This window comes from Halichoerus grypus, chromosome 4, assembly GCF_964656455.1.
Source record: "Halichoerus grypus chromosome 4, mHalGry1.hap1.1, whole genome shotgun sequence".
NCBI classification, from domain to species: Eukaryota; Metazoa; Chordata; class Mammalia; order Carnivora; family Phocidae; genus Halichoerus; species Halichoerus grypus.
In genome coordinates, this window is record NC_135715.1 from 182,739,773 (window position 1) to 182,761,015 (window position 21,243).

The 21,243-nt window shown below is 39.8% G+C and overlaps 1 protein-coding gene across 15 annotated transcripts in view; it reads left to right on the top strand.

Annotated features, from left to right (window-relative positions):
- Nucleotides 1–4,046: 4,046 nt before the first annotated feature.
- Nucleotides 4,047–21,243, top strand: part of AGFG1 (ArfGAP with FG repeats 1) — a 78,707-nt gene continuing 61,510 nt past the window's right edge. For 5 of the 15 annotated variants that reach the window (XM_036074024.2, XM_036074059.2, XM_036074075.2 and 2 more), the window contains exon 1: nt 4,049–4,505. In XM_036074024.2, the coding sequence (XP_035929917.1) occupies nt 4,339–4,505 (167 nt within the window). In that variant the 5' untranslated portion in view covers nt 4,049–4,338. Of the gene's footprint in view, nt 4,506–5,086; nt 5,435–21,243 lie in introns of those variants that run through there. The other 10 variants (XM_036074000.2, XM_036074015.2, XM_036074045.2 and 7 more) reach the window with 5 other exon arrangements.

A 21,243-nucleotide genomic window follows, 5' to 3' on the forward strand; every position in this document is an offset into this window, starting at 1 on the left:
TTTTAGATTCTTACCCTCAGAGGTTTTATTTCAGAATTTGCAAGTTCTTTAACAAAACTATAGGAGCTTGGGCAGAGCTGTAGTCATTCCAGGAGCCAAAACAGCCGAGACAACAATAAACAGAACCCAGAACCCACTGCATAAGATTGAAGGAAGCTTTATTCTCTGGCTCCCCACTGCTGCCTTCATTTATTCATTCAACCAATACTTACTGAGCCCCTTCTAAGAGCCAGGCTCCATGCTAAGTGCTGGAGGAGTAATGGTGAGCAGATGCAGACCTAGGTCCCTCCTGAGTGAAGTCCACTGTGTAGTGGGGGGCTAGAGACCGTAAATGAAAATCACAAAGCATTGTAAATAGCCATAGCAGCAAGTGCTCCAAAGGAGAGGTACATGCTACCATGAGCACCTATATGGGGTCTGGCTTAATTAGGAGGGAAAGAGAAGGATCTCTGAAGCCAGATATTGAGCGGGATCTAAGGGAGGAGAAGGGAAAGAGAGGGAAGTCTCTTTTTGGAACCAACAATGCATGTGCAAAGGCCCTGAGGTGGGACAGAAGAGAATATAAAAACCAGAGAAGGAAGTGGGGCTGGAACAGGGTGGTGGAGATTTAGGGTCATGCCTGAGGCACTTTGGAGCTGGGGGCAGGGTGGGGAGGCCTAGCATGGTCTGCAGGAATGAGGCCACTTTCAAAGGGCTTCTGGGCCTCCCAGATTTTCTTTCAGCCTCAGAGCAATGGGAAGTCACTGAAAGGCTTAAAGCAGGGGGAGGAGACTGGAGATGCCTGAATCACATTAGCATTTTGAAAGATCCCTCTGGCTGCAGTGCTAAGGTCTCTGAAGGTGATTTCTGCTTCATAAGCAGGGCCAGGATTCAGTTACTGGAAGCAGAAGCTGGGGTGGCGCAGCCCAATGTGGGTTTGAATCCCAGCTTCTTGCTTCATTTCCAGCATGGCCTAGGGCAAACCAGTATTTCAGACTCTCAATTTCCTCCTATATAAAGTGGGGATAATAATACCTCCTTGCGCGTTGGTGTGAGGGATAAGCAAATTTCAGTAAATAAATGGTCTGGCCTGACACACTGCGAACTTCCCTTGGGATTTTTAAAAGTAGAAACCTACTTTGATATTATACAGAGTACGAAAAAGCCAAGACTCAGCCCATCATACAGACTTTCAGCTTTACATGTAGGAAATATTTTGGACTTCCCCTGAACTTCACCTTCCTGCAGATGGATAGTCTGGAAATGCCGCTGCTGCTTCTTTAAACAACATGGTAATAAAACAACGGCGTAGTAAACTGTTTGTACAAGGAGCTACAGCAACGCCTCCTGATTTTGGCATTTATCAGATGACAAACCATGGAAAGATGAACCAGAAAACATACACATGACAAGGGAGCATCACAGAGAAGCAAGCCACTGGCTGTGGGTTAAGTGCATTTGTTGGTGATGAATAAGAGTCTGCTGGGCGTCTTATATTTAGCCGGAATGGGGCTGGTAAGTAAGCCTGTTTTGTTCAGGCCTGATTTGGACATTCCAGCACTGTCCTCTCCTAAACAGCCCAGGGCCCTGGTGTAAGGGTGCTCCAGATGACCTTAAGTCAAGGGTCTTGTCAAAAAGACTCAGGAGCCAACTTGAAGAGGCTCTCACTGGCCAGTGATGAGATGTGAGCACCAAGGATATGAAACATATCAACTACGTTTAATTTCTTGAGTCACTCATGACATTGACAAACATATTGATCACCATTGCAAGGTGATAGGAAACCAATATATTATTTTGCAAATTTGTGAATAAAGGAAAGGAATCAAACATTTATCCTGTCTTTCTGACAGAAACTGTGCCAGAGAGTAGCTGAGGGGAAGTTTATCCTTATAGGAATATTTCAGCTGACAAACAGAGAAGGAATGACAGAATTAGATTATCACCACTCTGTGACCCTTCATAAATTAAGGAATCTAGATATTGATCATCAATGGCTGCTAATATCATAAAAAGATAGAAAGGACCCCCCTCCCCCTCCCCCCATCACGGGCTGCCTGATAGAAGCAGACAAAGAAATAAAATTTTGCCAAGAACAACAACAACAAAAAACTGAACTGGAAACAAGTGAACTAGACCCAGCCACAAATTTTAAGAAAGGTAGGGGTGTTAAATAACATAGGCTGTGGGAAACAACATGGCAAAGGGCCCAGTTCCTTAAAAAAAAAGAAAAAAAGGAATTACAAGGGAAAAGGACATAGAGCAGAAACACAGAGACTTTAGTACAGTATATTACCCAACTACAACGTATGAATTAAAATAAACTATAAGCATCTTTTTAAAACATCAATGAGAAACTTCAAATCTTGCTGGGATATTTCATGATTTTTAAGGAATTATCGTTAATTTTTTAGGTGTGCTAATGGTATCATGGTTCAGTTAAAAAAAAAGCTTTTATTTATTTATTTATTTATTTACTTATTTATTTATTTATTTTAGCAATGCAAACTAACATATGTGCAGATGAATGATATGCTGTCTGGAATTTGCTTCAAAATAATAGGAGGGGTGATGGGAGGATGGGGAGGGTAAGAAAGCCTATTAGCCATGAGCTGATAATTGACGATGGGCCACAGTCTCATGGGAGTTTGATATTTCCCTTAATAGAAAGTTAAAAAATAAATCCATTGACCAATCCAAAATCTGTTGATTACTTTCTCGTAATATTTAGCTATTACTGATAGCATTATATTAACATGAAGTCTCACTTGGGCATTTCATCCAGTTACTTTCAAGGGATGTCTGAGGGCTGGCCTTGGCAATTAGGAAATGTGGGTTCTAATCTTACTTTCCCATTCACCAGCTGAGTGATTTTGGAACTTCAGCTCTCTGGGTCTCCCTGCCCTCCTTTGGGAAAGGAGGGCAGGGATGATTTCTAACATCCTGCTGGCTGTGTTTGCTTAGAGCAATGAAGAGATTTGGGTCCTACAGTCTGACTGTCTGGGTTGGAATCCCAGTTTTCCCACATGTATCCTCCGGTAAATTTACTTAATCCCCCAGAGCTTTAGCTTCCAGATTTGTGCGATGGAAAGAACAGTAATGCTTACCCCAGAGGGATCTTGTGAAGATTAAATGAGATACTGAACGCATTCATTCCATGAACACTGAGCACCTAGCTTCCAGCTCTGGGAGGGGCAGAGGGTGGAGCAGTGAGGAAAATGCTGGGGCCAGGCTGTTTGGAGCCTAACCGGGGATCCCAGACAACACTCAGTAAACACTAAATAAGAAGCAGGATTTCAAACAGCTAAAGCTAGGAAGAAAACCCAACACAGCTATTTCATGGAGGGCTACTTTCAGGAAGGTGGGTCGCAAATTTAAATAGGTTGGTTGGGTTGAGGAAGTTTGCCTGCCAAGCGTGCATAAATGAACTGACTACATCTTTGTCTACCATGGCTCCACATTTGGCAATGTGTGGGCATTTTTGATTGCCACACGGAGGGTGTGGGGAGGGGGTGGTTCTGGCATCTAGTGGGTAAAGGCTACCAGGGATGCCGTGCAATATCCCTCAACGCAATATCCCCCTCACCAAAAAATTATCAAGTCCAAAATGTGAATAGTGGCAGGACTGAGAAACCTTAATAGAGAAAGAACAGCAGGGCAAGGGTCCTGGGTCAGAAGGGAGTTTGTCGTGTGTGCGGTACAAACGGAAAGCCAGTGTAGTGAGAAACCAGGATGGTGACAGAGGACAGAGGGAGGTTGGGTTAGATGAGGGAGCGCCTTTTAAGGCACAGTGAGGAACCCTAGAATTATCCCCAAAGCAGTGGGCAGCCCTTGGAGAGTTCTGAGCAGGGGAGGAAGTTAAGTCAGGTAATGCGCTTAGCACATATAAGCTCTCTAATAAATACTGTCTATCATCACCAGCACCTTTGTATCTTTGCTACTTTGCCCCCGCCCAAATCCAGGCCTCAGCGCGGCCGCAGTAACTAACTCCTCCTGGCCAGCAGAGGGCGCCGGCCGACACTTGGCCTCCGGCCGCCCAGGGCGGGCCTCCTCTTGCCGTCCCCCTTCCTCCGCTTTTCCCCTCCGGAGAAGTCGGGAAGGTGGCGGCGGCGGCGGAGGCGGCGGCGGTTGTCCCGGCCGGGCCGGTTGGTGTGACCCGTCAGCCCGCGCTCCGCAGCGTCCGCGCCGCGCCCAGCGCAGTCGAGTCGAGCCGAGGCGGCCAGGTCCGGCGCGGGCGGCGCGCGCTGACGGAGGGCGGCGGCCGCGGCCAGGGCGGCCCGTGGGACCGCGGGCCCCCGGCGCAGCGCCGCCCGGCTCCCGCTCCCGGCCCTGCCGGCCTCCTCCCTCGGCGTCGCGGCCATGGCGGCCAGCGCGAAGCGGAAGCAGGAGGAGAAGCACCTGAAGATGCTGCGGGACATGACCGGTCTCCCGCACAACCGAAAGTGCTTCGACTGCGACCAGCGCGGCCCCACCTACGTGAACATGACGGTCGGCTCCTTCGTCTGTACCTCCTGCTCCGGCAGCCTGTGAGTGCCGGGCGGCCGGGCGGGCGTGGGCCCTTCCCCCGGGTTGGGGGGCGGGGGAGCGGGCGGCGGGGCGGGGCGGGGGCGCCGGGCGGCGCGGGAGGCCAGCGGGGGCGCCCGCTCGGGCCGCGGCGGCAGTTGGGGAGCGGGGGAGCGGGGAGGGGCGGCGGAGGCCGGCGGGTGGGATGCACTCGGCCCCTGCCTCCGGGCTGGGGATGCGCTTTCGGTTTCTCCGGGCGAGGGTCCCGACCCGGGGCAGCCTTCGTGGGTGGGGCGTGGGCGAAGGTGGGGTCAGGAAGGGGCGCCCGGGGCGAGCATCGCTGGTCCCCGCGGAGCCGGCGCCGCCTCCCTCGGGCCTCCGCTCTCCAGGGCGCTGACCCGCTGGGGCTGTAGGGGAGAGACCGGAGGAGGCTGGGGAGGGCCGTGCGGGTCTTTTGTGTGCCCCGCCTCTCGGCGGCCGGGGCGCAGAGGTCCCCAACGAGGCACCTGCCGGGCGCCCGGAGAGGGGGTGGGGGAGAAGCTAGGGTGGGAAAGAGCAAGGATGCGTAGCCTGGGCTTTTTTTCCCTCGGGTGGAGAGTACCGAGGTCAGTGGGAGAAAGCAGGCACTTAGGAATAGTAGCGGGATTAAAATGTCTTGATGGCAGAGATTTGAATCCCAAGGGAAAAGTTCGAGAGGCTTAATTGCGAGAGAGGAAGAGAAGCAGATGTGAGGTGGTAGGGTTTTAGCTTTATGGTCCAAAGAGAGTCTTGAGTTTGGGGAAAGTTTTAATGGAAACAGGATACTGACTAGAAGCTGTGTCATTGTACTTGTGGTGGTGTCCGTAAGACTTCTCTATCAGTATCGGTATCAGGCTGTAAACAGAAATTGGGAGAGATGGGAAGACAGCATTGCTTCAGAAAAATGGAGACTGCCGTCTGACCTATTGGGATGGTTTGTATTCTTCTTTGCTTCATTAAGCTTTATTTTGATAAGATTCTTGTTACTCTGTTTCTCTGAAATTTTCTTTGGAAAGTTTGCGGATGATTTAGGAACTGATAAGTTGCTTTTATGTACTAATATCTTGTATTTAAAGTAGTCACTTAAAACCTTTGTTACACCAAAACATATACTTAGGTTCTTCATTTGTAGCATTCCTTCATATAAAGTAATTTGGGCACCCCCCGCCAAGAAAAAACCTTTGTAAGATTAATACTGAGGCAAAGTACCATAATACATTAGAAAATATTTGGAAAATGGAGGACATGCCCAGCAGTGCACGATTTGCTTTTTTTCCTTCATGTTGGGCAACAAGGCATTATTAGTCTTTGAATGTTATTTCCTCAACAAACATATACCGGGTGTCTACTGTGTTCTGTGTGAAGCCTTGGGATGTGCTGATGAATACAGTAAAATCCCTGTTCTTTTGGTGCTTACATTCTACTAGGGGAAATAATAATACATAAGTAATTAAATGAGAAAAATGTCCGGGATAAGTATGCACTAAAATAGTATGATAGCAGAGACCTTGTTTGAGAGGTTACTTTTAGATTGTAGTTAGGGAAGCACTCTGAGAAGTTGACAATTAGTGATATTATTGAATTACAGCGGAATCATAGAGCTGGGTGGAATCTAGGAGATAGTTTGGTTCATACTTTTCACTTACAGATAAAGTGACATGGATTAGGCAACTTGGGTTCTAAACGAAGCCAACAGTCCAGTGTTTTAAGTGTATTTGATTTTTATTATGTGCATAGTAAATATGTCCTTTGTTTACTAAACACAAGATCCTTTGGTACATATGAAATACTTGGTTTGGAAAAAATGTGTATAGTTACTGTTTTGAATTTCTGACATTTCTCTGTGGTTCTTACATCTCACAGGGTAACATTTAGTCTGTGCAGCAAATGTATGAGATCAAGAAATACTTACACTTTTCTTCCTAAAACCCACATTTCTGAAACATTGTATATAAGAGGATATCTCAGTATAATGACAATTGTTTATTTTAAAGAATTTAATCTGTAATAGATAGGGCTTCATATCTCCATTCACTGATGATTTTACAAATGTTTATTGCTTGACTGGCCTATGTCATACATTGTGGGAGGTACTGGTGTTCCTTGGATCCTCCTATCTTTAAGGAGCCTGCATTTTAAATATGTAAACAGTGATGACACGTTGTAATATTTCCTTTCTCTAAATGAGCTATCCCTGAAATATGTAAATGGGTAGAGAAAGCTTCACAGAAGATCTGATGCCTGAGCAAAGACCTTTAAAGACAAGATCCATGTGGCTGACTGCTTCATGTTGTTGAAAGAACAAGTACTTGTGAGCTAGATAAACCTGGTCCTAAATCCTTGCTCTGCATATTAGCTGTGTGGTATTGAGAATGTCACTCAGTCTCCTTGAGTTTGAATTTTCTCATCCATGAATAGTGAGGATAAGGTTTACCTTGTAGATTTTGGATGTAGATTAGTTTTCAGTATTAGAGATAACATGTGTTTAACGTCTCACCTGATGCCTGGTACATAATAGCTGCCCAGTAGATGGGAGGTGTTAACAAGGGGGAAAGGATATTCCATGAGTAGGGAACAGGATGTGAAAGAACATTGAAACAAGAAGCACCCTTACAAAAGTCTATGAGTTTGGATTTTTCTGTTTTTAAGTAAGACTTTTTCCAGTGGCTTAATGATGTTGCCTAGATTTCTCTCATCCAAAGATGGCTGCTTCCAGCTCCTGGGGCTGCATATTGCCTTATTTTATATCATGTCCCAACTTTTCCAGAAGTTCTGCAATTCACTCAGGTCATATAGCTACCTTGAATAGTGCCCTGATTGGACTCCTATTCTACAGTGACTTCATTAGAACAACAAAGATCCCCAAATAGAGTCTCAAATCAGAAATTTGGGATTCTTGGGAAGGAAGGAATAGATGCTGGATCAAATGTCTATTGCAAAAATATTAAAGGGACCTATTGAAGCTCCTAAGGATTTCTGTCCTTGAAAAGCAGTAATAAAGGAATATAATTTGAGAAGAATTAAGTAACTATTGAGTTTATAATTATTATATGTTTGCTATTTAGATGAGATGGTATACTTGGAAAAATATAATTTTGAAATCAGATTCTGCCACTGCCACTAGCTTTGTGACTAGGGCAAGGTATTAAGCCAGGTCACCATGTGCCAGTTGACCTGGATCCATCTTTTCAGCCTCAGTTTCTTTTGTATTAAGAAGATAATGCATAGCTTAAGGTTGGTATGAGGATTAGATGGTACAATTTGAGTAGTTACTGAACATATACTACATGAAAGGATGAGGCTAAGCAGTGGATTTTCAAAGTATAAGGCCTCTAACTACCATCAGGAAAACTTGATTGCCTAGAAAATGCTAATATACAATAAGTAGTATCTACTGTCACGAATTCTAAATTTTAGAGGTTAGTCACATACCTTTTATCATTAATTTAGAGTATCTTTGTTTAAACAAATTGAACAAGCATCTTACTGTTTATTTTAGTAGACTCAGGGAATCTTTTTCCCAACGACTGTCATATGCTTGTTTAATGCTCATTCAGAGTATATAACTGAATTCAGATTGCAAAACTTTAAATTTGGTGCAGTTATACTATTTATTACTGAGGTAGAATGGGGGTATTGTAACAGATTGATTTGTCACTTTCGTTCTGGTTCTAGCTGCCGAAATACTTAAAATTATGAATGGATAGCCAACAACAAAACATTGCCTTCATGCCAAAGAACTTTAGTTGATTTAAAGACTAGTTTTAAACCAAATTATTTAACATTAGTATAATCCGTAAATAAGAATTGTTCATCTTTAAAAAGTGATTCACAGGTTTTTCAGAGAGGGTTTAGATAAAAAATAACATTTAAGAAACACTGTCTCAATACCAGCTATTTTATGTGGACAGGGTATTTGAAGTGGGAATTTCATGGGTGTATAAATATAGCCTGATATTAACTTACACGTTATTAATTTTGTGTGCATTTTGACTTTTGTAGTGAATATTGCAAGAATTTTTTTTTTTTTTAAAGATTTTATTTATTTATTTGAGAGAGAATGAGAGAGAGCACATGAGAGGGGGGAGGGTCAGAGGGAGAAGCAGACTCCCTGCCAAGCAGGGAGCCCGATGCAGGACTCGATCCAGGGACTCCAGGATCATGACCTGAGCCGAAGGCAGTCGCTTAACCAACTGAGCCACCCAGGCGCCCGAATATTGCAAGAATTTTGACTTTAAAGTTAGATGAAAAGGCATTTAATCTATTTTTATACATTTATTAGCATTAGAGTGGATTGGAATCAAATACTCTTTTGGAGCTCTGTAATATTCAGGACCTCATGAGGTTACAGTGGGCAGTGATTTATGTCTTAAATTCCTTTTTCATTTTTTTAGTACTCTAATGTGGCTATATTTGATGAGGTATTTTGAAAATGTAGTACAATTTCAATTTAGTATAAGTGGGAAAATTATCTGATGCTTCCCCATTATGAAGGACAGAATTTTTTTTAAAGCAAACATGAACTTCCTGGCACTAGTACATGTGTTGGGGATATAACAAAGTATTCGTTGAAATGGAAAATACAATAATAACTATTAGTCACATTTATTGAGTGGTAGCTGTGTGTCAGGTGTGATTCTAATAAAAATCTTATGAGGAAGGTGCTCTTATTCCTCCCCCGCCCCCCAGCTTTAAATTGTAAAATTAGCATACATTCTTAATGCTTTGTTGTGATAACCCTGGTTGATGTTGAGATCCAGAACTAATGATGATTCTACCACTAACAAAGGTATAAAGGTTTCCCATGAATATTGTAAATTATTGTGAATTCTGTATTTTGGGGATTTAAATAGTAGATTTTAAACTTCATTGGATTTTTAAAAGCAGGACAGATAGTTTATGGATGTACGTGCATTTTTGCTTTATAGCGATGCTTTTTAAAAAAAATTTAAACGACTTAACTTTTCTTAACTTTGTGTTTTCTTTGAATTTTATTCAGAAATTGCTGTTGTATATTGTGAGTGTAATGGGATTTTGACGCTGACTGTTTTGAATTTGGCCCATCTATACTGTCATGAATGAGTTCTCTTGCTATTTTCTTTGTCTGAATTGTAATTAAAACCTCTCACCCTGTGCATGTAGGATTGATAGTGATCAGATTTAAACTGAGGGTTCTAGATGGGAGGGGGGTGGGGGGATGGGTTAGCCTGGTAATGGGTATTAAAGAGGGCATGTTCTGCATGGAGCACTGGGTGTTATACGCAAACAATGAATCATGGAACACTACATCAAAAACTAATGATGTAATGTATGGTGATTAACAACATAATAAAAAAAATAAGATAGTGATCAGATTTATTTTAAAAGTCAATTATGTATGTAGGCATATATATGTATGTTTTTATATACTTAGCTTTTTTATTTTAACATAATTGTTAATTTGCCAATGTTTTAATGTAATTCCTAGTACTTTTCTTTGAATGTGGTTCCACTGATTAGATCTTTGTCCCTTTGATATAACCCAGACTCACATTGTGTTTACAGTGTTTAGAATTTTAAGTTACTTTTTAAAAGTAAATTGAGTGAGGGGCGCCTGGGTGTGGCTCAGTCTTTAATTGTCTGCCTTTGGCTCAGGTTATGATCCCAGGGTCCTGGGATTGAACCCTGCGTCGGGCTCCCTGCTCCGCAGGAAGCCTGCTTCTCCCTCTCCCACTCCTCCTGCTTGTGTTCCCTCTCTCACTGTGTCTCTCTCTGTCAAACATGAATAAAATCTTAAAAAAAAAAAAAATAAAGTAAGTTGAGTGCTGGATTGTTCTAGATCTTTCAGTCTTTCATAATTCTTTTCTGCAGTTAAGTAACAGCTTTTCATGGTAATTGAATTTAGTTGTCTCTAAAATACTTCGTTTTTATGGAAACAGTTCTCACTTGTGTCAGTATTTTACAAAATATTCACTTCAACTGTATATTTACCAAATACTATGCCAACTGTATTACCAAGTTATTATATTAAACAACTCTTGATAAACATAAAACTCAGTTGGAAGGAGCAGGAGAGTGGCTTCCTAGCTATGAATGTTTGTTGTGCAGTAGGGATTTGCTGTAGGTTTTTCAGAAGGGAGGAGAAAATGGATTCATCTCGTAAATTGATTAAGAGGGACTCTTCTGTAGTGGTATGAACATCTTCTTGTCCTGGGAAAACTTTTAAGCATGTGTGGTATGGTGACATCATATTTTCACTCTTTTCTATACAGCATGCATAATGCTCATATTCTTGAGAAATTCCTATGGAGATATTCAGGACTAGGTGGTGTTACCCTTCCCATTTTCCCCCTGACTGATTAATGCATTTCCCACTTGATTTTTTTTTTTTTTTAATTTGAGTGAGAGAATGAGAGAGGGAGAGAGAGTGTGAGAAGGGGAGGGTCAGAGGGAGAAGCAGACTCCCCGCTGAGCAGGGAGCCAGATGCGGACTCAATCCTGGGACTCCAGGATCATGACCTGAGCCAAAGGCAGTCACTTAACCAACTGAGCCACCCAGGTGCCCCTGCATTTCCCACTTCATATAGTCAGAGTGATAATTGGTTAGGAATACCCATCATGGATTCCTCTAATGTATATTAAAAAAAAGGGAAATCATTCATAACTTTGGGTACTGAATTAGTAGCAGGTTCCTTGTGACATCCTTTATAGGCCCACACATGAGAGCTCTTTGCCTTAAAGACCCCTGATTGGGTGTGATAAGAATGAAATTCATCAACTTATGTTACAGTAAGGGTGGGGGACTTGTTTGAATTCTTCGAAATATGAGGAATGATAGGGTTTTTTTGTTTTTTTGTTTTTGTTTTTTTTTTTAAGTTAGAACATATTTTTTTCAAAGACTCCTGAGTAAGATGTGGTCTCTTTTTGATTGGTACCATGCTGTTTTAGAGGGAGGAAAGTCATAATTACACCTTGCCTTTATTCTGGTTGCTTCTTTTAAGAGGTATATTAACTGCAGCATACTCTAAGGAATTTTATCAGGATGATAAGCAGACTTAAAACTATGTATGAGAAGAACATTGCAGGAGCCAGAAATGTTGTTAGCGTGAAGAAGAAGACTAGTGGATGTGGAGAGCTGTACATATGGTCACTACCTCTGGGTAATTTTAAGGGCTATATGTGGAAGAGGTAATAGATATATTCTCTAGGGGGAGATAGGAGACAAATGTATGGAAGTTACAGAGAAACATGCATGTTTACAAAAGGAAGAGAAGAATTTTTCTTGTCATTGTCAAGATTCTAAAAATTCTTGTTCTTCCCCCATTTTTTGTTAGACTGTGCAAGCTCTTTGATGGGGAGAATTAAAATCAGTGGAACTAATAATATGGGAAGATGTGAAAACTCTCTTGTCTTCAAAGCTTTATCTCTTACTCACTGAATCTTGGTGGCTCTAATTTGGAACAGTTGTGTTCAGTAGGTACTTCTACAAAAAGATCTCTGGTGTCTAGTAAAGAGACTTGATACTTTAGAAATTTTAGAAAAATTCCTCAAACTTTTTCATCAAAGATAATCTGTAAGTGTATGTCAGCTAAATTTAGTTTTGAAGAGCAAGAACTGTTTATATCCATTCTTGTTTATGCTTAATTTTTTTTTTTTTTTTAAAGTCATCCTTTTTTTTTTTTTTGGTTTTTTTTTTTTATTTATTTACTTGACAGAGAGAGAGAGACAGCGAGAGAGGGAATACAAGCAGAGGGAGTGGGAGAGGGAGAAGCAGGCTTCCTGGCAAGCAGGGAGCCCGATGCGGGGCTCGATCCCAGGACCCTGGGATCATGACCTGAGCCGAAGGCAGACGCTTAACGACTGAGCCACCCAGGCGCCCCTATGCTTAATTTTTAATTCAGTTTTAATTTTTGTCAAAAGAATACATGCACATAATTTAAAAAAGCAAAGGCTTTAAATGAACAACAGTAGTCATCTGTTCCCTTCCTCCATTTCTGATTGCCTTGGATAGTGACTGTCAACTCTTGTGTATGCCCTTCTTCTATGTTTACCTTAGTATTTCTAGCTAACACACTTAGAGCTATTTTAAAAAATTTTTCAGTTTTGGCTTTATATATTGACTTCTGTACAGGGAGGAAGATAGGATTTGGTCCTAACACTTCTTTCTCCTTTTCCACCTACTGTCTCTACCTCTTCTGTATAATGTTATCACAGTTGTTGGTTAAATCACTAGTCAGTGTTTTCCTTATTGCAAGTATATATATTCTCAGCTTAGTAGTACAGTAAATTACTATTATTATTTCTTACTTGTACAACCTTTTTCCCCCTGAAGTTTGTACTTGTATAGTTCTCTTCATTTGCTTTTTCATGTATGTATCATTAATATATCCCCAGATAGTCTCTCTCTGAGGCATAAAACTTCTTTCAATATGATCAAACACATCAGGTACCTTTTTATTTTTGTTTTAAATTGATAAATCTTTTCTGGGTACTTTTGTCATCTTCTAGTCTAGAAATGCTGCTCTCTAGACCTGCTATGCAGTGGTCATCCTGGGACTGAAATTCTTTTCATGTCTAACCTGTGTTGGGCACTCTCTTTCCAGGACCCCACATCTCCCTTAACCTCCTGATTAAAGGCCAGTGGGAGATCGTTTTGAGAGGTGTATGGCTATAAATGTCTCATTCTGCCCTCATTTTTAAATTGATAGTCGTCCCCATTCATAAGGTGGAAATACTTTATCCTTGAGGTTTTAAGGCAGTGCTTAATTATGTTCACATCCTCAGTATTGATGTTGGTAAGTCTGATGCTTTTTTTTTTTTTTAAGGATTTATTTATTAGAGAGAGTGCGAGAGCATCGTGGGGGTCAGGGGCAGAGGGAGAGAATCCCAAGTGGACTCCACGCTGAGTGCAAAGCCTGAGTTGGGGCTCCATCCCAGGACCCTGGGATCACGACCTAGGCCGGAACCAAGAATCAGACCCTTAAATGACTGAGCCACCCAGCACCCCCTGATGCTATTCTTATTACTGATTCTTTGTGCCCCATTTTCCCCCTCCCTCTTTGGGAGTATTGTAGCCATTCTTTTGGACTCATTAATTTGGAAGTCATGTTTTTTTTTTAGTTCAGAGATATTTTCTCCAATATTCTTTCTTGTTGACTAAAAAAGCCTGGCTGCCATTTTTCTAGGATCCTGAAGGAGGAGACTAGGGGCACATAATCTGTCATTCAGTAGGTAGAGTCTCAGTTAATTCCTTGATGTGGCTTACTTGTCAAACACTTTCATCCAGTAGTTATGACTAATGTCATTACAGTAAAATGTTTTATAAACATTGAATTCACATGACTGCTAGACTAGACTTAGGGGTACCTAATAACAGTCCTTCGCTATGCCTGAGTCCAGAGTCTATTTGGATAATCTCTGCAGATTAAGTTCTCATTCAGACTTCTGCCTAGGGCCTGGTAGGAGTAGTCTTTGGTTGTAGGGGAACTGGGAGTTTTTTTTTTTTTTTTTTTAAGATTTTATTTATTTATTTATTTGAGAGAGAGAATGAGAGAGAGAGAGCATGAGAGGGGGGAGGGTCCGAGGGAGAAGCAGACTCCCTGCCGAGCAGGGAGCCCGATGTGGGACTCGATCCCGGGACTCCAGGATCATGACCTGAGCCGAAGGCAGTCGCTTAACCAACTGAGCCACCCAGGCGTCCCAGGAGTTTATTTTTGACCCTATGTAAATCCCCCTAACCTGCCTCTAATTTCTTCCGTGAGTCTTTCAGAGGTTCTGTAGTGGGAGTCAGCTTCTAGTTGGCTTCTCTCTGAAGGAGCTTCTGTTTTGCTTTTCTTTACTCTGCAAAGTCAGTTACTGCTGGTATATTCACTTTTTATCTTCCAAATTTTATTAGAGAACTATAGTATGCTTTTGGCCTCCTCCCTTACTCTCTGCCTCTCTGTCTCTGTGGATTAATGCCTTTTTATTCCTTTGCTTTCATTTCAGTGAGGTTTGGAGAGGTTTGTGAAGACATTCTTGGGTTTTGTCTGCCTTTTTTTTTTGAGAGAGAGAGAGTGAGCATGAGCAGGATGGGTGGAGAGGGAGAGACAAAGAGAGAGGGACAGGAAGAGGGAGAGAGGGAATCTTAAGCAGGCTCCCCACCCAGTGTGGAGCCTGGAGCTTGATGGGGGGGGGCGCTCAGTCTCATGACCCTGAGATCATAACCTGGCCAAAATCAAGAGTTGGAAGCTTAACTGACTGAGCTACCCAGGCACCCCCTCTTTTGTGGGGGGGCACATTTAACTGGAATATCTTAATTAGGTTTAAATTGTTATTTGAGTATTATTTTTTAGATGTTTCCCCTAAGTGTTACAAGGACTTTACAGTGTAGTATTTGTGACTTTCAGAAAAACAAACCAAAAAAACCCCACAAAAATAACAGATGTAGTTTACATTGTGTGTGTGTGTTTTCAGTATTTTATTTTATTTTATTTTTTTAAGATTTTATTTATTTATTTGACAGAGACACAGCGAGAGAGGGAACAGAGCAGCGGGAGTGGGAGAGGGAGAAGCAGGCTTCCCGCGGAGCAGGGAGCCTGATGCGGGGCTCGATCCCAGGACCCTGGGATCATGACCCGAGCCGAAGGCAGACGCTTAACGACTGAGCCACCCAGGCGCCCCTCTTTTCAGTGTTTTAAAGTTGGGTTCTGGATAGACTAATATTTTGGACTATCCAGTACATATAGTGCCTTGGCATCAGTAGTTTGTAAAATCTTGATGTCCTGTTAAAGGCATCTTCCATCTGTTGTAGATTTTAAGTGTATAATTTTTCTGAATTAAACATTATTTATATGTAATATTTTTACTAAATAACTAGGATTGGGATAGATCTAAATGTCAAATTAACTTTATTACTTTATGTCAAGATTAGCAACCACATAAATTTCCACAGTCTATTAAAACATTTTAACCAGCTTCTCTCCCAGCAGGAGAAAAACAATGAATAAAACTAAACAAGCTTTCTTATTCACCTAGCACACATCGTTTTTTGAGTTGAACAAATGGCTATTTGCAAGATTGTTTGAGGCATAGTTAAGAGCAGCATACTGGTGGACATATGGAATGAGTCACACCATCTGGTTAGTCATACCTGGGTGGTGGTCCTTAAAACTAAAGTGCCTGGGGATCTGCATATGACTTAATTATACTGTGAAAACATACTGGGCTCTACCAGTAGGTGACTTTGGAACTTCTTGAAACCAATTAACTGGCAAACATGCTTTCAAAATATCAATACTGTTGTTATTAAATGAGTCATTATTTAAATTTTTTTTTTTTTGCACTAAATTGGAGACTTAAAATGTGTATTTTAGGATCTGGAATGGGTGGTACTTCAATATTGGCACTATGAAAATGATGTGGCTTACTTGTCCAACACTTTCATCCAATAGTTATGACTAATGTCATTACAGTAAAATGTTCTATAAACATTGAATTCACATGACAGCTAGACTTAGCAAAAAAAGGGAAGTGGCACCAGCTTCCACGAATACACCTTTGAAATAACTAGATAAATAATTCAGTTTTGATTAGATTTCATTCAGTTAATTGATCAAACTTGGTAGGTAGAGGAGAAGGTAGATCCACTAATGAGAAAATATTTATTTTAATTAGTGTGAAAATTGTGGTTACTGTGACTAGTAACATAGAATCAAGACTATAGTGTTTTATTTTTTAAGTTAACCTACATCAGTATTAACTTTTTTGGTATACAGTTGTATGAGTCTTAACGTGTATGGATTCGTGTAACTGCCACCACAATCAGAACATGGAACTGTTCCACCACCCCCTGAAGACTCTTCTTAAATTAACCCTTATCTGTTCCTAACTCCTGCCAACTACCTTTAGTTCTCTCAACACTGTAGTTTTTCTTTCTGAGAATGTCATGGAAATTCTATCTTAAGTATGTAACCTTTTCAGATTGCCTTCTTCACTCAGCATAGTACCTTCAAGATTAATCCAGGTTAGTTGCATATTCCAATAGTTCATTTCTTCTTAGTGCTGAGTAGTTAGTATTCCATTGTTTGTGAATTTATCCATTTCCCATTTGAAGGACAGTTGGGTTTCTAGTTTTTGATTCATATGAATAGAGCTGCTGCAAATATTTATATACAAATTTTTGGGTGAACATAAGTTTTCATTTCACTTGGGTAAAAACTAAGAGTGGGATTGCTTAGGTCATATGGAAATTGTGTGTTTAATTTTATTTCAAAAAATGACAGTTTTTTGTTTTTATTTGATTTTTCCCTTTATACTGGTTTGGAAGCTGTAAATTCCATGTACTTTTATGGTCATCATTGAAATTTTATTCTCCATATTGACATTCTAGAGTTAATCAGTATTTTAATCTTAATAACACAAGGTCTTTAAAAATACAAAGTACCCTCACTTAAGGGCTACTGTTGATGAGATGTTAAATTAATCCCCGTTCTTCCTCACAAATTGGGCATTTTAAAATTAGATGATGTTTGTTTAAATTTACCTAAACATGTTTACCAGTTTCTTTCCTTACCTCTTTGCATTTCAGGACCTTCCTGGGGTTATTCTTCTTCTACAATCTGTATTTCTTTAGTGAGGATCTCCTGGGGTAAACTCTTGGTTTTTGTTTATCTGAAAATATTATTTTGATCTTATACTTTCAGAGATAGTTTTGCTGGGTTCACAACTGTTATTTTTTCTTAACTACTTAAAGATAATTTTGTGTTATCTTTTGGTTTCCATTGAGAAGTCTACTTTTTAGTCAAATTTTGTTTTCTTGGTCTTTTCTTTCTGACTGCTTTTAAGATTGTTCTGTTTTTGAAGTTTGAACAAAATGTTTCTAAGTGTGGATTTTATTTACCTTGTTTTTGATAAGCTGTAATTCCTTACCTGTAGATGCATGCCTTTCACTGGATCCAAAAAATCTCAGCCATGATCTCTTCAAATATCACCTCTCCTCATTTTTTTTCATTTGCACTCTCAAAAGTAAGAGTGTTGATTAGAGGGCACCTGGGTGGCTCAGTCAGGTTGAGTGTCAGACTCTTGGTTTTCAGCTCAGGTCATGATCTCAGGGTAGTGAGATCCAGCCCTCAGTGGGGAGTCTGCTGGAGATTGTCTCTCTCCCTCTGCCCTTCCCCACTCCCCACTCCCACTCTCTTTCTCTCAAAATAATAAATCTTTGAAGACTGTTGATTAGATATGTTAGACCTTCTAATATCCTTTTTTCTTCCTTTTGTCTTTTCTGTCTCCTTAGTCTGTGCTGCTTTCTGGATTTTTTTCTACTAATTCACCAATTTTCTTTTTTGGTGTGTCTAATCTGCTCTTTACCTGCTTTGTTGAGTTTTTAATTTCCACATTTATAATTTTTCATTTCTAAAAGTTCTGACTTTTAAAGTTGCATGGTTATTGTGATAACTACATATATCTTGTTTATTTTTATGCCCTTTTATTTGTTATAATGTTTCCTATGTACTATATTTTCTATTTTGTATTTGATCACTCCCAATATCTAAAGTCTCTGGGGGAGGTGGGTCTAAAGATGTTTCTACTGACAAGCCCAGTGTCACGTTTTGTTGTTGCGTGATGATTTATTGAACCTAATTTTTCCAAATCCTGGTAGCATAGATTGAAAGTGCATTCCTTCTGAGGGGATTTGCATATTCTTCTGGTGGGACCCAGGGATACTACAGCCTGAAGCAGTTTTTTTTCTCATCCAGGATCTTTAGGTTTAATCTCAGGTTCAGCTCTTTCATCTTGTCTTTGCTGTTGTTGGTTGGTATTTGCCTTCTGAGCAATACTAAATTTTGGATATAACATGTGTCACTCTTCTGGTTTCTGCTCAGTTTTTAATTTTTTTTGTCTTTTTTTTCCTTTTGGGAGGGGATCATTAGAGATTTCCTTTACTTTCTAGAAAGCTCACCAATATGTTAACAGTTAGGATTTTTTTGTTTGTTTTGGTTTGTAACTTACAGAGTATCTCTCATATTTTAGCAGAGGAGACTTTTCAGAATATCTGGTCTACCATACAATTGAAAGTAGAAATTGAATGAGATTAAATATGCCGTATAGGTACTTCATAAATATTAATTTTGTTTTGCCTTATTAACTTATATTTTGTTTTAAGCATGTTTGACATAATATAGTTCCATGTTTGGTTATTTTTTGTGGATACTTTCCTTAGTCTTTTCTAATTTAAATTTAATATGTACTATACAAATTTTAAACTTGTATATTTATCTTGTTATTTATCATTTCATAGAAAAACTTAATTTCTATTTTCTGTTCTTCTGAAAATAATGACTTTATGGGAAAATTCAACTTTTTTTTATTGTATATGGGGTGAATGTGTAGAGTGTTTTGTAGAAGATTGAACTTAGGTAGGATTTATATTCAGTAAAGAGCCAAAGGAATTCCAGTAATTTCTTTTGCTTGGTAATTAACATTTGGCATATTTAGAGCAGTGATTCTCAACTAGAGGGATTTTGCTCCCTGGGGGAGATTTGGCAGCATCTGGAAACATTTTTCATTGTCTCTACTGATTTGAGGATGCTACTGTTTATTTAGTGGGTAGACTTTGGGGATGCTGCTCTACATCCTACAATGCACAGAGCAGCCCCCTCCTGGCCCCAAATGCCAATAGTGCCAAAATTGAGAAAACCCTGATTTAGAGAAATAAAATGAAGATAAAGTGTTGATGCTGGTGGGTATAATTTGGGAGGAAAGACTTTCCAGGTTTTTTAGAAAAACTGGAGGAAAGCCTTTCCAGGTTTTTTAGAAAAAGTGAAGGAAAGCCTTAGAAAGGAAGATTGTTCTCCCCTTCCCATATTTTCTTTCTCTAATTCTTCCGCACAGACATTCACATTCATACAGCCAGGACTGAAAGTCCAAAATTTTTGACTACTGCTACTAGTCAGTTGGACTCTTTCTTATTTCTTGCTGTTTCTTTTTCCTATTATAGAATAATGCATATTCATTGTGGAAAACTTGGAGAGAATGGAAAATTATAAATAGAAAGAAATCATCCTATCCTATCATTTATATGCAAGAACTGCTAACATTTGGGGGTATTTAGTTTGTTTTCTTTGCAGAGATTTTTTATGTAGTTCTGAGAATACTGTATAATTTTCATCCTAAAAACTTAAAACATAACCATAAGTATGCATAATGTTTACAGTGTTATTGTGATTTATTTAATCACTTCCTCTTTGATATTGAGGTATTCCTGATGTTTTCCTGTTATGAATCCTGTTTAATGAACGTCTTGTACGTAATTAGCTATGTTTCAGATTCCTTTAGAATAGATTGTTAAAGGGTACTACTGGGTCAAAAGGTATGAATGAGGTTCTTGATTTGATACAAATTGGTGAATTTATCCTACCGTAGTGTATGAGACTATCAATTTTCACTTTGGATTTAACTACTTTTTTTAACCGAATTACTTTATAAGCATGTAATATCTACGTAAAGCTTTTGGAGGCTAAAAGGAGAAAAATCTGTGCATATCCTTGCATTGAGAGTATGGTTAATCTGCCTGAGTAAATGGGAATAAAAGGGCAATTAGAGAAGGCAACATGAACAAATGTAAAATTTCCTTGGAGTTATGTAATTTGTATAATTATTGTGGCCTGGCAAAATTGTGTCTTGCAGTTGTGTAAATTGAGTCCTATTTTAAATGCACCGAGTCAGCTCACTTAAAGAAGTCCTATAATAAATGTTCTTGTTTAGTGGGAAAAACTGTCTTTTCATAGTTTGGTTATGAGTTCATTCTGGTTGAATTTGTTTTGTAAGTTCAAAATATTACCACTTATTTAAATAATATGAATGCCTTCTTTATGCATAAGTAGATCCTGTGATACCATAGGACCATGAGATCTGTGAGTGAATAAGCTACACACTGTACTGTTCTCATGAGATTACATCTGTACAACATAACTAAAAATGAATCAGGGGTTTCCTCATTTAATGGTCTGAGAAATATAGGGGCATAATTCTTTGCTCCAAAATTTCTTATCCAAAACATACATACACTGTTGTAATAGTGTTTGACATTTCCTCATTAGAAAATTATTGCTTTGCCTTTTCCTTTTTTAAAAAGATACTGTAAGGGAGGAGGAGAAGTAAATGGTTGGCTGGAACAAGGAAGGAGGTATTAGGAAATAAGGAAAGATTAAGTTGCTAAGTTAGAGGGAAGAGTAGTGAAATTTAAGAGAATAATAAGTTAATTCCTTCTTACGTTATTTTGGAACAAGGTAGGATGTAAATACACATCATAAATTAAGCTTCCCTGAAAATGGTGAATCTAGTCTTGTTCTCATAATACAGATGAATTGGAAAACAAAGTGTACTGCTTTAAATGAATAATGACTTTCCTACATTTTCACTTTTGGAAATTTAGAAGATATTTTTATTTTAATTATTTTTTAAAGATAGATTTATTTTAGAGAGTACGTGTGAGTGGGTGGAGGAGCAGAGGGAGAGAGAGAGAATCTCAAGCAGACACCCCACTGAGCGCAGAGCTGGGCTGGGGCTTGATCTCACAACCCTGAAATAAGGGCCTGAGCCGAAGAAACCTGAGTCAGATGCTTAACCAACTGAGCCACCAAGGTGCCCCCTAGAAGATATTTTTAAAGCCTTACTTTGTGATTGCAAATTTACTTGAAAATAATTCATTCTGTAGTTGTTTTTTCATAGTTAAGTTTTAAAGTTTTACAAGGATGAAATTGCTGTGTTCGGTTTCTTCTCCTG